This window comes from Primulina huaijiensis, unplaced genomic scaffold, assembly GCF_012295235.1.
Source record: "Primulina huaijiensis isolate GDHJ02 unplaced genomic scaffold, ASM1229523v2 scaffold43375_ERROPOS137452+, whole genome shotgun sequence".
NCBI classification, from domain to species: domain Eukaryota; kingdom Viridiplantae; phylum Streptophyta; class Magnoliopsida; order Lamiales; family Gesneriaceae; genus Primulina; species Primulina huaijiensis.
In genome coordinates this window covers 24809-41492 of record NW_027360500.1, presented here as the reverse complement: position 1 = coordinate 41492, position 16684 = coordinate 24809, and the positions used below count along the sequence as shown (strand labels likewise).

General features: G+C 33.7%; 3 protein-coding genes across 3 annotated transcripts; 2 read left to right on the top strand and 1 right to left on the bottom strand.

Annotated features, from left to right (window-relative positions):
* The first annotated feature begins 5919 nt into the window (after positions 1-5919).
* Positions 5920-10042, top strand: LOC140970233 (histone-lysine N-methyltransferase family member SUVH9-like). The gene is made up of 3 exons (XM_073431885.1): positions 5920-8146; positions 8827-9036; positions 9902-10042. The coding sequence occupies exon 1, from the start codon at positions 6110-6112 to the stop codon at positions 8078-8080; it is 1971 nt and encodes a 656-aa protein (XP_073287986.1). The 5' UTR covers positions 5920-6109; the 3' UTR covers positions 8081-8146; positions 8827-9036; positions 9902-10042.
* On the top strand, positions 8431-11731 carry LOC140970234 (glutamyl-tRNA(Gln) amidotransferase subunit B, chloroplastic/mitochondrial-like). The gene is made up of 5 exons (XM_073431886.1): positions 8431-8463; positions 8827-9036; positions 9902-10042; positions 10139-10342; positions 10607-11731. The coding sequence occupies exons 1-5, from the start codon at positions 8431-8433 to the stop codon at positions 10868-10870; spliced, it is 852 nt and encodes a 283-aa protein (XP_073287987.1). The 3' UTR covers positions 10871-11731.
* A 2008-nt stretch (positions 11732-13739) lies between these two features.
* LOC140970238 (uncharacterized) lies at positions 13740-15994 on the bottom strand. The gene is made up of 2 exons (XM_073431891.1): positions 15333-15994; positions 13740-14777 (listed from the first exon to the last, which is right to left on the bottom strand). Exons 1-2 carry the CDS (start codon positions 15867-15869, stop codon positions 14310-14312), a joined length of 1005 nt encoding a protein of 334 aa, XP_073287992.1. The 5' UTR covers positions 15870-15994; the 3' UTR covers positions 13740-14309.
* Between the last annotated feature and the right edge of the window lie 690 nt (positions 15995-16684).

Below are 16684 nucleotides of genomic sequence, written 5' to 3'. Positions count from 1 at the left end.
AGTATTACTTTTTATGTCAAATATATTAAATTTTATTGTAAATATATATGGACATGATTGATCCGTCTCACGAATAAAGATCTGTAAAACCGTCTTATGAAAGACCTAATCTTTTTATAATACATGGTGGATAGATATTGTTGACCCATGCTTGTTTTCCAATTTTCGGTAACATCGACAACTTGATGTATGGTTTGTGTTGTTTGTAAAACGAATATTTCTGGTTTTACCTAGTGCACGATCGAAATATAGTGGTTGTGGGTTATTCGTCATCCAAAAAAAGTGGACGGTCGGACATTATTTCACATACATATATAAAAACATGTTGCGTACACGCACACGCACGTAAATATCTTCACCCATTTAATTTGTTGGTCTTTTTTTTTGGTTGCGTTGAAAAAGATTGACTTTGACTTGGAAAGGAAGGAGGGTTCTTCAACAAAGCTTAATTTAGGTAGGCAAGCAAATGCAGGCAGGTCTTAGTGGACTCCAGGCTATGCATAACAACTCACGGTCTAATCTAATTTTACCTTAGGCTTTGAATCTTGTTATTATAATGATTTACGATCTTTCGGTGAATTTTATCTTTTTTATGTTTGAAAGTAAATAGTTTGCTAAAAGGTGTTATTTTAACGTAAACTGATTAGTGTGAAATAAATAAAAACCTAAGTTAAGTTCCGTAATATGGCTGATGAGATGCTAACATAAGGATAATATCATTACACTGTAATAAATGGTTCGATTTTAATTTGGTTATTCATGATTCATATATTTTTATGGATCCATATATCCAATTCAATTTTGGACACTTGAAATCAATGTTATGGTACTACACTTATGCTATCATAAACTCAACCCTATACAGCTAAGTTATTAATTTGATCATAACTTATAAACTCATTCGGTTGCGTAAAAATACTAAATGAATCTAATATGAAAGAGTACTTGAAACCGGAATTCTTAGGGTAAAGAAAGATGTTAAAGCTGTTGAGGTGCAATATTTGTCTATGTTGAGTAGAGTAGTTAAACCATGGTGTTTGGACTGCTATATGGTTTAAAAGATTTGAGTTGTACCATTATCACCGGTTGTAGCTTTTGGTAAAGAAACAAACGCTCTTTCCTACAATTGGTATTAGAGTTAAGGTCATGGGTTCGATTCTCGTTGATTGCAAGGAGTTCAGTTATTGGGAGAGAGATTGTTGAGGTGCAATAATTGTCGCTGCTGTGTAGAACGATCGAACCATGACGTTTGGAATGCTATGTGGTTTAAAAAATTTGAGTTTCGCTATTACCACCAGATATATCTTTTAGTAAAGCGACAATCGTTCGGTCATACAAAAGCAATTGAGAAGTCATGATTATTAATCTATCTAGACTAAGATTTCAAACTTTTGAAATTTTTTTATTTTTTAAATTGAGTCACCCGCACTAATATTAACTTTTATCCAAAATTAATATATAAAAATAAAAAAATCGAGCCACTCGAGATAGAGCCGGGGTAGCCATATATATGGCTCCGTCACTGTGCTAAAAGAGTGTTGACAAAAGATTACATTTTTTAAAAAATGATTAAATTTATAGATAGCAAAGAAACGAGAAAAAAATAAAAAAAATTATGTAGTATTCATGGACTACGTGATAATATGAGTTTAGTAAAGGGTACTGGACTTAATTTTCATTTCAACCAATTAAGTTTCGTTGTTTTGTTATTTTATCCTTTTTGAAAAATGTGAAATTTGAAATTGAAAAAATTCACAACTATAAATTTCCAAATTTCATGGTACATAATTTTAATATCATCAAAAAATTTTAAAAAAATTTCTTTAATACTTCATAAAGCGCACTTTAAATTTAGTCAATTTTTATCCAATATTTATTTTTTTGAATAGTCCAATATTTATTAATAGACTACTGAATAAAAATCACTAGTATACATAACGTGTGTTGTGGCATGAGACATGTGGGGATTGATTATTGATATTATTTATTGTTTTTATTTTGAAAATATTATTATATATATGTGGTTGGGGGCAAAGTGGCGGGGGAATGCGATTGATTTTTGGGGAAACGAGAAAGCGACCATTTTGTTGAATTTATTGTTGTGCTTGTTATTTTTAAGCAGACAAAGAGCAATTTTTTTAAAAGAAAAATTAATGTCATTAGATTTACCCGTATCCAAATGTACAACAAACAAGGAGCGATGCTTGGACTACGTGAACTTGGAAAAATTCACCAAAACATCTAAGATTGATTTGGACACGTTAAGTATACATGAATTATGAGAGTAGATACGACATACTTATCGTCCTGAAATATTATTATGGTCGAACACTCGAATCTCGTCGGACTTGCGTAAAATACGCAATCTACGTACATGCTCTTTTGTTGTTTTAGAACTTAAAACCAAATAGAAAGTAGGGTATTTCTTAAAGATAACTCAAACCCTGCACCAAAATAGGTGAAAAGTTAATTTTATGCTGGTATTTGTTCTCCTATGAATAGCGCACTCCTTGATTTGCACCAAATTTGATGTAAAAGCATTTCCTTTTTTTTATTTAGTTTTTATTATTATTGTCACGTCCCAAAACTCGGGTTTGACACCGGCGTAGTTTAACAATCACACAATTGAAAACCACCAGCCTCGTAGTACAGTAAACCGAAACCAGTTTATTTCACAAATTCTCAAAAAAAACAATGTCTTTACAACTGAAATAAAATAAATTACGGAAACGTCTTACATAAAATTTAAATTTCTAAAATTCGAAAAATCCCTTCACTACCAATTTCGAAAATAAAAAAATTCACCAGCCCCAAAATTGTTCGGATTCCTCTTCCTCAACCTGCTCTTCAGATTTATCTGGGAAAGGTTGTAAGGGGTGAGTATTTGGAGAAATACGCAGCAAGTGGGGGTCGTTCGAGCACAATAAAACAACATGAAATTTTCGAAAATATACATCATGCAAACATAACTCATACCACGTGCACATCATTAACCCGACACTGAGATTCATCTACTTTCATGGTTCATTGATATCAGTCCCTAATTTTTACTCCTCTAAGGGGACGAGGCCGTATAGCTGTTATCTCCCCCACCGCGTAAGGGTACGTATGGTTGGGATTCCCACCCATATCAAGTCGAATTCTCACAGTATCAAAACATTACTCATGCCAAAAAATCGTAACCAGAAGGGGTAGAAGAAGAATTGTACTCGACCGAATTTTTTTGACAAAAACCGAAAATACATGCACCGAAATTCAACAATTTAAAACAAGCCCACTTACTTTAAATTCTTGAGAAAAACGTGAAAGAAGAGAGGTTTCCTTGCACTGGAATTTTCGAAATTCCTGTTCCGGCGGCTGGACGGCGGCAACGCTTCGCTGTGCACGAAAATCCTAAGGGCACTATAGGAGAGTCTCGAAATTTGAGAGAGAATTATGGTGTAATTTCGAGCTATAGGGTCCTCCTATTTATAGGGGTTGGCTGCTATCGGGATCCAGTGATATCGCGTTGAAATTTGACTTAAATCTTTTATCTCGAATCGTGACCTATCTATCCGTGATTTGGGTGATAACCGAATTCCAAATCTTCCATCCCATAAATTTCGAAATTCACATGGATAAATATATACACTGGTTAATTCGAATCCTAGTGATTTAATTATCTCGTGCTTGATTTTTATCCCGGTATCTTAATCTTAACTCAAATCATAGATCCTTTATCTGCTAATTTTCGAAATTCTTTATTTAATTTCTTGGATTGTGATATATTTATTCATCCCAAAAATTTCAAGTTGCAACGTAATCAATACCATCTTAATTTCGAGCTTCAAAATTCTGCACACGATAAAATTATCTACACAACTTAGATAACCTTAAAACAAATCTTATATTCTTAATGATTTAAATATTAATATCCAAGATTACACCATCCTAGTATAATCACATTAATAAAAGATATGATCACGATTGTACAAAATCTCGGGTTTTACAATTATAAATAGTTGATAAATAAGTATAATGGTAGATAATGATGTATATAATTTACAAATATATAGTTAATACGGATGATAATTTTATAAATTTTTTAAAATATTTAATTAATAAAAAAATTACTTGCAATGTTAACAATATTCGAGGGCAGGGGCAGTACTCGAATAAAGATATTTTTTCTTTAATTATCGTATATTAATGAGATTTTGATGTTTTTGTTATTATTTATATGATGTATTTTATGTGCTCACATTGTAGTTTTCTTTAGTTATTTAAGCAAGTATGCTATAAGTAGAATTGTAGAAATAAAAAACATAAGTTTTCAACCATAATTAAATGAACATATGTATCACAATATGTCAAAATCGATCAAACTAAAAAATAAAATTTAATTAGACTAATAATTTTATTTATATTTTATAAAATGATATTTAGTGAATTAAGAATATTTTTGTTAATTTCTAATGAATTTTATCTATTTATTTAATTTAAATTTATATCTAAAGGTTTAACTTAACTAAAAAGATATCAACTTATATTTTAATTATTAATTTAAATAATTTTCAAAACTAGATAAACATAACGGAAATAAACAGTTCAGATATCGGATTTCGTATTTCTAGATTTATTTTTTTTATTATAAAAAAAACTCAAATAAATTGCTTAAAACCGAACCAATGATGAATACCCATACGTGCAATAACTTGACACAAAATCTGCACATAGACGAAGAGAACAGTACCTTAAATTTATCCGATAAAAAGAAAGTTTTATAAAAAGAAAAATTCTAGAGTTTAAAATTCTATTTTGATTAGAATTATTTTCTTGGCTGCCACTGATAGATATGTATGTGGTTGAGAAAAAGAAAATAGTCAATATTTCATCAACCCTGTGAGGATATTTCGGGTATTTTCCAACCAACTTGTAAACTTAATTATTTCTACAATTTAAACCAAGTACAATATATAGTGTTTGATTAAATATACTAAATGTCATATAATATAATATTTCATTAATTATATATTTTTTTTCGTGCAAACAAATTCATATTATTATTTAAACTATATCGTTTTTATCTCACCCACAGATAAAATGTTTATTATTTATAAATTTCGTTTTATTTTATTATCATTAACACGCTATCATATCAAGTTAATTTTGTCTAATATATCAAATGGTAACTCGCGATACTTTCCTCATTTTACCCATCCGACAATAAATTTTTTATTTATAGTTTTTATTTTATTTTAACATCATTCACGTACTATCAAAAAAATTATTTTTATCTTCCATATCAAACGATATTTTGTGACTATTTTCAAATCTACATACGAAAACATTTTTTATTTATAAATTTCGTTTTATCGTTGCTCACAGTCTATAAAAATTTTTATTTTTATTTCATTTACCAAACGATATTTAAATTTTTTTGTCTTATATCACCTACCAAACAATATATTTTTATTTAAAAATTTGTTTTATTATTTGTCATATTTCACGTAAAAATCAAGACAAAAACTTGTGTGAGACGGTTTCACGGGTCGTATTTGTGAGACATATCTCTTATTTGGGTCATCCATGAAAAAATATTACTTTTTATGCTAATAGTATTACTTTTTATTGTGAATATGGGTAGGGTTGACTCGTTTCACAGATTTCATCCATGAAAAAATATTACTTTTTATTGTGAATATGGGTAGGGTTGACTCGTTACACAGATTAAGATCTGTGAGATNTTATTGTGAATATGGGTAGGGTTGACTCGTTTCACAGATTAAGATCTGTGAGACGATCTCACATAAGACCCACTCAAAAATCAATTTTATCTCATTTATCAAAAGATACGTGATAATATTTTCTCCTCCCATCGACCACTAAATATAAATTATTTTGTATAAAAATAACTTTATTCTCATCCCACGGTTCCCACCTACCCAACGATGTATTCCAACCTGTAGGGTATTCCGGTTGCGCACACACAAGCCAAGCGGTACGGTGGTACCGGCGAATATAGTTGCCATCACTTTGTCACTCCTCCCTTCAACCACGATCACGGTGCACACATTCAGCACAAAGATCTTTATTCTCTTTATAGGAAAAGTTCTGGGAAATTTGAAAAATGGGTTCCAATACCGTAATACCAACTCAAGATCTGAATCTGTATCTCTCTCTTCCCACCACCTCTACCACCACTGTTATACCCAAAATTGAACCTAAGATTGAACCCCTCGATGGACCTCCCCTACCCCCACCACCCCTTCATGTTCCAACCAGCCCCTGCCCGTTCCCCTCACCCGCCCCGCTCTCCACCCCTGCTTCTGCGGAGGCCGATGTATACTCCGAATATGACCGCATTTCTGACCTTTTCCGCTTCGCTTTCGCTCAACGCCTCGAGAAGTACAAAGATGATTCAATTCTCCCAGATTCCGACGAGAATTTACTGGCGATAGTCCCTGTTGAAAACCCAGATGACCAGCTTTCCAATGTCGACCTCACGCCACGTGGCAGAGCCCGCAAATTCCCAGCGCGCTTGTCTGAGCTAGTTCGTGTCATGGACCTTAAACCCGAGGACCGGAGCTACCACCGTGACTTAATTCGGAAAAACCGGATGTTGTTCGACTCCTTGCGCGTGTTTATTGTCGTTGAGGATGAGAAGCATCGTGATGTGATGGGTCCACATAGAAAGGCGAGAGGAGACTTGAAGGCGGCGGCGTTGCTGAGAGACCATGGGTTGTGGTTGAATCGGGATAAGAGAATTGTGGGCGATCTCCCAGGTGTTTCAATTGGGGATGTATTCTTTTTCAGGATGGAGTTGTGTGTTGTTGGATTGCATGGGCAGGTGCAAGCCGGGATTGATTATGTTCCAGCTAGCCAAAGCTCAAATGGAGAGCCTATTGCAACGAGCGTAATTGTTTCTGGAGGGTACGAAGATGATGAGGACGCGGGGGATGTGATAATTTACACGGGGCATGGTGGGCAGGACAATCACAGGCAGGTTCAGCATCAGAGATTAGAACAGGGAAATTTGGCATTGGAGAGGAGCATGAATTATGGACTCGAGGTACGGGTTATTCGGGGTTTTAAATATGAAGGTGGTGCCAGTGATAAAGTTTATGTTTATGATGGCTTGTATCGAATAGTGGAGACATGGTTTGATGTGGGGAAGTCAGGTTTTGGGGTTTTTAAGTTTAAGCTTGTGAGGATTGAGGATCAGGTGGAAATGGGAAGCGCGGTAATGAAGCTTGCGAAGAGTTTGAAGAAAAATCCGTTGGAAGCTCGACCAAATGGTTATGTTACACTTGATTTGTCAATGAAAAAGGAGAATTTTCCTGTGTTTTTCTTTAACGATATCGATGGGGATCACGATCCCCTTTATTATGAGTACCTTAGCTCAACAATTTTCCCTTCTTTTGTGTACAATGGGGGTAGTCAAACAGGATGCCAATGCCATGGGGGATGTTCTGATAATTGCTTCTGTGCAATGAAAAATGGGGGTGAGTTTGCATATGACCGGAATGGTATTTTAGTGAGGGGAAAACCATTGATTTTTGAGTGTGGGCTGCATTGTAGGTGTCTGCCCACTTGCCGGAACCGTGTTACCCAAAAAGGGATTAAGTATAGATTTGAAGTATTTCGGTCTAGGGAGACTGGTTGGGGGGTAAGGTCGCTGGACTTGATTCAGGCTGGCTCTTTTATTTGTGAGTATGCTGGAGTTGTGCTTACACAAGACCAGGTTCAGATTTTCACAATGAATGGTGATAGTTTAATACATCCTAGTCGATTTGGTGATAGATGGGCTGAATGGGGAGATTTATCTCAAATTTTTTCTGATTATGTTCGTCCAGCATATCCATCAATACCCCCCTTGGATTTTGCTATGGATGTATCAAGAATGAGGAATGTTGCATGTTACATGAGCCACAGTTCAAGTCCTAATGCAATGGTGCAGCTTGTGTTGTACGATCACAATAATCTATCTTTCCCTCACCTTATGGTGTTTTCCATGGAGAATATCCCTCCCATGAGAGAGATAAGCCTTGATTATGGGGTGCCTGATGAATTGACAGGGAAGCTTGCTCTCTGTAATTAGATATCTGGCTGAGTTGGTTGAACTTTGAAGATTTTTGGAGCAGTAATTTTGGATAAAAATGCTTATGTAAATTTTACCTTTCGCCTTTGTTAAATGATCACTTGCCTTTGATTTATGTGAGGATTTGCTTCATGTTTCTCATTTAATATGGCGTGGCATATTCATTCATATGCTAGTTATGTGTTATAGATGTTTTTAGGGTTTTGTTTCAAACATGATGATTCTAAACGCGTAGTGTTTCTTTTCTGCCTAGCGGCACCAAATTGGACCAATAAAACAAGTTTAAAGGACCTTGTTTATACTTGTTTTGCTTGAAATCTTTTACGAAGTAAAGAATCAGAATACTTAAAATGATTTATCGAACTCCTGCAAAATGCCATGTCGTGCGTTGTTTGAAAACCCCACGATTGTTTTAGTTTTGATTCGAGAAGGCTTCTATTTGTGTTACCACATGAATTTCTTCCTTTTGAATTTTTAGATATTATCAATTTTCAGTCTGAACTTACTTGTATCGTCTGTATATTATTATAAATTGCAGTAAACAATTTTCTCATTTTGAATTTTTAGAGATTATCAATTTTCTCAGCAAGTTATGTTGTTAATTACAGAGTAATAATTAGACACCGCTCTTCATTAATATTGTTAATTTCTTAGGATACGATGTTGAACTCTTTATAGATTAGGATCGGGCTTCTCTTCTTGGCTGTTTATGACTTGACGGAGTTGTTGACATTTTCCTCTGACAGGTTGATTTGAATAGAGCAGGAGTTCCATTGCTTGAAATTGTGTCGGAACCTGATATGAAAACAGGTATTGAAGCAGCAGAATATGCTGCAGAGTTGCAGAGACTAGTGAGATATTTGGGTGTGAGTAATGGAAATATGCAGGAAGGATCACTACGTTGTGATGTCAATATCTCAGTTCATCCAATTGGCCAGTTAGAGTTTGGCACGAAGGTAAATTTGTGCTTTATTCATATCCGCTACCTTATTGTAGAAACATAAAATTTGTGACAAAAATATCCTGAATATTCAGTTATTCACGTTGTCCATTGGCCAAAATCTGGTAGCAACTCGATATTTCCAAACTTGTTTAATCTTGAACGGGTGTCATAAAATCTTGACTAGTTTTTGAAGTAAGTAAAGAAATGCAGCTGACCCTGCCATACCATTCCTTCCCTTTTTTGACAAGGATTCCACAGTTTGGTGTCTATCCATATTGCAGCAGCATTTATGGTTTGGCCTATAGGAACCAGGCTATCTACCGCTTTTAACCCAGTTTGCATAGGCTCGTGCACAGATTTACGTTCAATAATTCCAGGGGTTTTCACTTCGACACTTCTTCGCTCGTGATCTCTTAGAGCCCTCTTCCATCAATAGGTACTCCCAAGGCGTCGACCACACGCCCTAGCATAGCCTTTCCCGCAGGAACATCCACAATAGATCCAGTGCGCTTGACAAGATCTCCTTCTTTAATAGCAGTATCACTACCAAAGACAACAATCCCTACATTCTCATTCTCAAGATTTAAAGCTATTCCTTTCACACCGCTGGCAAATTCAACCATCTTTCGAGGGGTAATTTCTATATTTACGAAGAAAGTTATGTATATTAAAGATTTGGATGAAAGAGGATCAACATCTCTTTGACCTTTTGTTTGTTTCTAGTTAGCTGGTTGTGTTTTACCCATGATGTTGCTTCTTTGTACCAAACCATATTGATATGTGTGTTAGTTTGCTTGTTTTCTTTGCTATTTTTGTTGTTTATTCACATTTTGTGTGGATAGTTAATCTCTATTATTAATCTGTTTGTTCATGACCAGGTCGAAATAAAGAATTTGAACTCATTCTCATCTGTGAGTAGGGCCATTGCCTTTGAGATTTCAAGACAGGCGCTTCTTCACAGGCAAGGTCAGGCCGACCAGATTGTACAGGAAACTCGCCTCTTGGAAGAAGGAGCTCAGGTTCTGTTTTTCTTTAGTATGCCAAAGTTTGAAGAGTAGATGGGCCAGTTTGGTAGTTTATCTGTTACTAAACAATCGGTTTGCTTTACAAAATAGAAAACAGTTACAATGAGAAATAAGGAAGGACTTTCTGACTATCGCTACTTCCCAGAGCCTGATCTTCCAGGTGTTAATCTCACTAAAGATTATATCAATAATATTCTTAACTCCTTACCTGAACTACCGGAAATGAAGCGGCGGAGATATGAGAAACTTGGGCCAAGTATTCAGGATGTTCTGTTTCTCACGAATGATGTTGATGTGAGTCCTGTTCTTCAATTATTTCCTAAGGGAAATTTGGTTGTCAGTAAGGATTGGTAGTTTGAGATCCTTGCCTAGAGGTTGAGTGGTGGAATTTAACGTCGAACGAGAAAAAATGTAATCTGAACTGAAACCAAAATCGTGTGATATTTGTGAAAATATGAAAATGAAGATTCAAGTGTAACAATTAGTTTAATAATAAGAATATAATGCATAATTAAAATAAAATGAGATGCATAATTGGCCTTCACAAATGTCTTGCAGGTGGCAGCATTTTTTGATGCAACTATTGGTACAGGTGCAGATATAAAACTTGCTGCTAATTGGATAATGGGGGATGTTGCTGCTTATATGAACAATGAAAAGTTGTCGATAAGTTACATTAAGCTTACCCCCCGGGAATTGGCTGAGCTTATAGCCTTAATTAAAGGTGGAACCGTAAGTGGAAAGATTGGCAAAGAGGTAGCTGTATCTAACCATAAATATACCTGTTGCTTTAATGTTTTCAACATTATGTTCTACCTTTGATTATTTCAATATTATGTGCTACCAATAGTTGACACTATCAGTTTCTTTCTAACTTCCAAGTCTAAGGGACTTGTGTATTTCTCTTCCAAATTCTCTTCCAAATTTTGTACATTGCCTGTGTTACTTCTTGAACCATCTCCTGCCACAACAGTCGAAGGAATCTTATTAAATGCATCTTTCTTTGTTACTTGTACAAAGATTAATACTCAATGTTCATTCAACTCCAATACAACGACCACATTATACATGCTGGGAGACCCGATCATTTCGGGGAGCATGTTTTTGTTTTATAAAATACGTATACATTGGTAGTCTTACCACTCAAATTCCTGAAAATGGTCTGGTTTGATAGATTTTATGCAACTGGAACCTAATCTTTCTGCTCATACGAGAATATAAAAATAGAGCATAAAGAAGTGGAAAAGAGGCAATATTTGTTTGTTGTAATGTATTTTTGTATTAGCATGGACTGTGTGCTTATTTTTCAGTTATTCTAAATACAATGTGCAGATATTATCTGGGCTTTTGAATAAGATTCTTCGGGAAAAACTGAATTCGAAAAGTTGAACCTGAGCCACTTGTATTGTCTCTTGAATTTTGTGAAAATCGTAACCAATATTGCTTTTTTCCGCAACACTGCCTATGTTTGAGATGCGTCCTATCCATTGTGTTTCCTGCTGGATCTTATTCAGACCACAGGTGATTCCCTATTCAGTTTGTCGATTTTCTTCTTCAAGATATGAAAATGGCAGCTTATTAGACAACACAAAAGGTTTATTCATTCCATAGATGCCCGATTCATTTCCGATATGCGCTTCCCTTCTATCCGACTATACTGAACTCCTCCTGAAAAAGCGCTGATGAAATTTATTTAAATTATTTTGCCTATGTAAATTTATTCGATAACAATTATCTTGTGAATTTTATGAAATAGTAAGATAATGAATTAGCACGAATATTTTAGCTTGTCATTCAAGTTAATCTATGAAATATAAAAATTATAAACAGTAAATAAAACAGAAAAATAAACAATTAAAGTAAACTTACAAAGTTGTACTCAGAACTTGAAATTTTTATTTAAATTCACAAGAAGAGTTGTTTATTGATAGGGAATAGAGAGAACAAACTCGACTGTGTCCTCTTAAGAACACAAAACAACCTATATATAAAAGGAAGAGTCAGACATGAAACCTCGGATTCCAACTAAAAATATAAATAATACAATGCTTTATAAAAGAAAATAGTAACAAGGTTACAAAGTCAAAAGTTCATAGTGATATTTCACTAACTTTGTCATTATTAAAGATGAATATTTTAATCATCTTTAATATTGTCTTTTATTGAATTTTTTAAATTTTCAAATATATTACTAATATGAGAGAAATTGGGAATATCTTCATCTGAAACTTGAGCATCCTGCATTTGCATTAAGGCAAAAACTTATGTGAGACGGTCTCACGGGTCGTATTTGTGAGACGGATCTCTTATTTGTGTCATCCATGAAAAAGTATTACTTTTTATGTTAAGATTATTATTTTTTATTGTGAATATGAGTAGGGTTGACCCGTCTCACATATTAAGATTCGTGAGACGGTCTCACATGAGACCCACTCTTGCATTAAATGGATGAATTGATTTTTGCTCGACTCAGAAGCCATAGATTTATCCGATTTGGAGTCTGAACATCCAATATTCTTATAAAGATCTTTCTTCATCTCTTCAATATAGACTTCGATCATTTTATCTTTAGAATATATATCAGAATATTTCTGAGTAAGAATCTTGAACGGACTCATCAAATCTTGTTCTTTTTCTTGATGTTTATTAATATCTTTATGATATAAAAAAATATAATGATTCTTATAATAACTTATAAGAACATGAAATGCACTTGGGTGAGAAAAAATATCGAATTTTTGGTATACTGAGTTATCGTACCGAAAAATACTGAATTACCGAAATTTTGGGTATGATATGGTATCTATACCGCGCGAGTTTCTTGGTATGATAACAGTATGAAATTTGAAAATTAATAATATATATAGAAATAATGAGATAATATATAAATTAAAAAATATATAATATTTTTAAATAATAAAGTTAATTTTTTTAAAAAAATATAATATATTTTTCGGTATAAAAAAGTATATGTCGATACACTACCGAAATCTTTGTACATCGCAACATTTCGGTATAATCAGTATACTCGAATACTGAAATTTTCGGTACGATTTCAGTATAAATATTTTTAATACCGCAATTTTCGGTACGATATACAGTACACATTTTTCGATATGATACGATATACCACTCCTGAATGCACGCACGACATGACTTCACGTGCAATGCACATGTTAAAGTGCTAGTATAGTTGAAAAATTATGATATTCAAATACTCACATTTAATAAAAATAGTTTAATTTGGATGTAATTTGAAACACGCCATAGAACGATAAATAGGTCAAGTTTTCTCCAAAAGATACCAAAGGAAATGCACCGGATGCAAAATCCATACCAAGTATGTATACCCATACGCGCCATGTTTAAATCACAATTTCTGCTTGGGGCAACATAAGTGATAGATCACATTGATTATAAGACAAGTTAATGAAAATGTAGATTTTTATAAATTTCATGCTTTCAAACCATATGATTGATTAAATCTGGGATAATATGTTAAATTATAATTTTATGAATTTAAATAATTAGCATAAATTAAAAAGATATAAAGAATAATATTGTAAGTTTTCTATCTAAGATTCAATATATGAAATTGTAAACAAATAATTGATTGAATTGGAATATTAAGCAACCAATCCTTATCAATCCAACCAAACATAAGCTTAGATGAATCCATAGTTAACTAGTCTCACGATATAAATACCAATATGTTTTCACTTTCTAAAGAAGAACTTAAATCGGACTCTCCCCATAAACTGACCATCCTTATTATTTCAAACCTACCTTGAGGGTTGAGTTCAACTTACCTTAGAATATTGCCACAAGTTTGCGTCCAACAATTCACGTTTATTCTTAGACGTGTGGTCCATTTTTTTTTGACCCACGTATGAAAATAAAGAAGTATTATTAGATGCAATATCAGTTCTTAGGATGCATTTGGATTGAAACATTTGAAATCCATGGATTTGAAATTCATTTTCATCATTTATATAACTTAAACAAGATAATTTCAAATCCATAACCCTGCTTATTTAAATTATAATTATATTAATCACAATAAATTTCAAATCCTTCGAATATTTCAGTCATTCGAAATCCATCATGATTAGTATAATTATAGGGTAAATAAATAGAATATGAATTATGAATTTGAGTTTTATTTATTTAAGTTATTTAACCATGCAAATATATTTGAAGTCGTATATTTCAAATTACTCAATCCAAATGCAACCCTAAAAACGACTTACCAAGAGCGCGATCATGTCGAAACTTTTGCGGCCAATAGCAATGTGCAGTTGTCTAAAAACTGAGGAGGGCCACCATGACTATGATGATTCCATTTCATAGATTTATAACAATCACGACATAGATCAAACGTGTCTTTGCCACTCTTATAGCAGTCGACGCATGAGAAAAACGCCCCCGGTATGAAGTTGCCACAGGAGTCGCAGAATGGTCGTCCATTCTTGATAATGAAATACAAAGTCAACACCTCCCAGAAGTCCAGTGTGCCGTTGCCATTTCTGTCAAGATTCCTGAAGAAATCCGGATTGTTGAAGCGCGTATAACCTTCCCGGTTCGTGAATGCCAAGAACTCTGCTACATCTACCTTGCGATCTCCGTTGGTGTCGAGAGATTGAAAGAACTGATGTGCCAGCGCTTGAACTTCTGGCGACCCTGCTCGATGTTGGGCTATTGCAATCTCGCGGAGTTCTTCCATCTCTTTCTGTAACCAAGATCAAGAATACATTACAGCCGTTGTATAGTTACTGTTTTCTAGTAAAATATATACACTTCGGTATAAAATTTACCAAAATTTCCAATAGATGTTCATGCGGTAAAAATGCTCAAATTTAGCTAATTTTTGAAAAAAGGTGCAAGAAAATGTCATCAATAAAAGTGAATCGATCGGTCTCGTAGGATATACACTGGACTATTAATTCTTAAAATTCATTGAAATTATGTAGTATTTAACACGTAACACCGATTATCACTTATTTTGATAAATATATATTATTTTAATTTCATAATATAGCTTTTGCTCTATGATATAATATACTAAATTCTCATTTTTTTTATAGATACTAATATATCTTGCATATTATAATAAATGAAATTTCCGCATTTACATTCAAAAAAAATAAATAAAATCCGCATTTACTACATTTAGTCCAGGTATTCGATCTAGCATTAGTAACTCGAGAAGGCGTTAAGCGGGTAAAATGAAAGATCAGAAACGAAAATGCATCGAGCATACATACTTTGACAAATTCTACGGTACCTTGATTCCCTGATTTCTTTGTAAATGGGCATCAGTAGTTGGTAATGGTTGATCTGTCATCGCCGGACCGGGCTTCTGTGCATCGGCAGTCGCTCGACTTCTCATCATCTTGATCAACGAGTACTGATCCACCAGATTCTCCTTGGAGTGCTCGTGCGCCACTCTTCCTCCTGTGTAGCAAGCGCAGCACAAGTCAAATGTATCGTCGCCTTTTCCAAGACACAGCGTGCACGAGAAGAATGGCCCCAGAAGAAAGGCTTTGCACCCACTGCAGCCCAGAAGCATGTTGACCTTTACAGTGACGTAGTAAACAGCCAAAAATTCATCAAAATCCAGGGCCCCGTCTCCGTTTATGTCGAATAGTCTGAATATATTCTGGTGTGATTCGCCAGGATTCATCAATTTTTTGAATTCTAGGGAACTTACCCAGCCATCCCCGTTCACATCTATTTGTGCAAAACCTTGGTTCACCAAGTTTCTTTCCTCTTCGCTTGCTCTAACGTAGTAGGCTCTTGCAATTTCTTTCATCCCCTCCATAACTCTCTCTCGAAAAAATAATAACACTATCTAATCAATCAAAGTCGAGCAACAAGTGCCATTGATCTGTTAAAATAGATTTAGATCCATGCATGAGAAAATGTTATTCCTCTTTCTGCACTAGTTGACTTCGTGGAAACATGTTGGTATTTCATTTATTATTAATAAACAGCAACTTGCTTCCTTGTGCCTTAATCAAGGATTTTTTTTATTTTTTTGGAAATTTTTTTTAAAAATGCGAAATATTTTTCCAAATATTTTCCTTTTTGCAAGGCTGTCAAATTGGTCAACGCTCTAAATTATAATGGAGCTCGATCTGGCACGGAAAACCCATTATACATTATTAAATAGACTGTTTGTGTGTGTAAAATACATGCATTAAGGTACCGTTTAGTGCGTGATACGAGACAAATAATATGGAGATAAATAATAATTTTTAATAATAAAATATATAAAAATGATAGTTAATATATATATAATGTTTGATTTGATTGATTAATTTGATTAAATTTGAAATAATGTGATATTATCGTTTTGTTCTTTTGAAAATATTAATAAAATATTTATAATATTATTTTATTAAGAGTAATATTGTAATTTCAATTCAATAGTTTGATTGATGTGAGATAAATGATTGATAGATGAATAAATAATATGGTGCATTAAACATGATATTAGATTGGATAAAAATATGTATAAATAATATAGCTAACCAAACAGTACCATTGTATACCGTGCATAATTACTAACTCTTTATGTCTCATTATATACGTCATATTTATTTTTTTGTTTCTCCCAAATATATAAACACATAT

Excerpts from the sequence above, each read along its gene's own strand:
- LOC140970233 (XM_073431885.1), top strand. The coding sequence starts at position 6,110 with ATGGGTTCCAATACCGTAATACCAACTCAAGATCTGAATCTGTATCTC.
- LOC140970234 (XM_073431886.1), top strand. The coding sequence starts at position 8,431 with ATGATTTATCGAACTCCTGCAAAATGCCATGTC. Across the intron at positions 10,043-10,138 it reads TCTTGGAAGAAGGAGCTCAG|AAAACAGTTACAATGAGAAA; the intron begins GTTCTGTTTTTC and ends TTTACAAAATAG. Across the intron at positions 10,343-10,606 it reads TTCTCACGAATGATGTTGAT|GTGGCAGCATTTTTTGATGC; the intron begins GTGAGTCCTGTT and ends AATGTCTTGCAG.
- LOC140970238 (XM_073431891.1), bottom strand. The coding sequence starts at position 15,869 with ATGGAGGGGATGAAAGAAATTGCAAGAGCCTACTACGTTAGAGCAAGC. Across the intron at positions 14,778-15,332 it reads AAAGAAATCAGGGAATCAAG|AAAGAGATGGAAGAACTCCG; the intron begins GTACCGTAGAAT and ends TCTTGGTTACAG.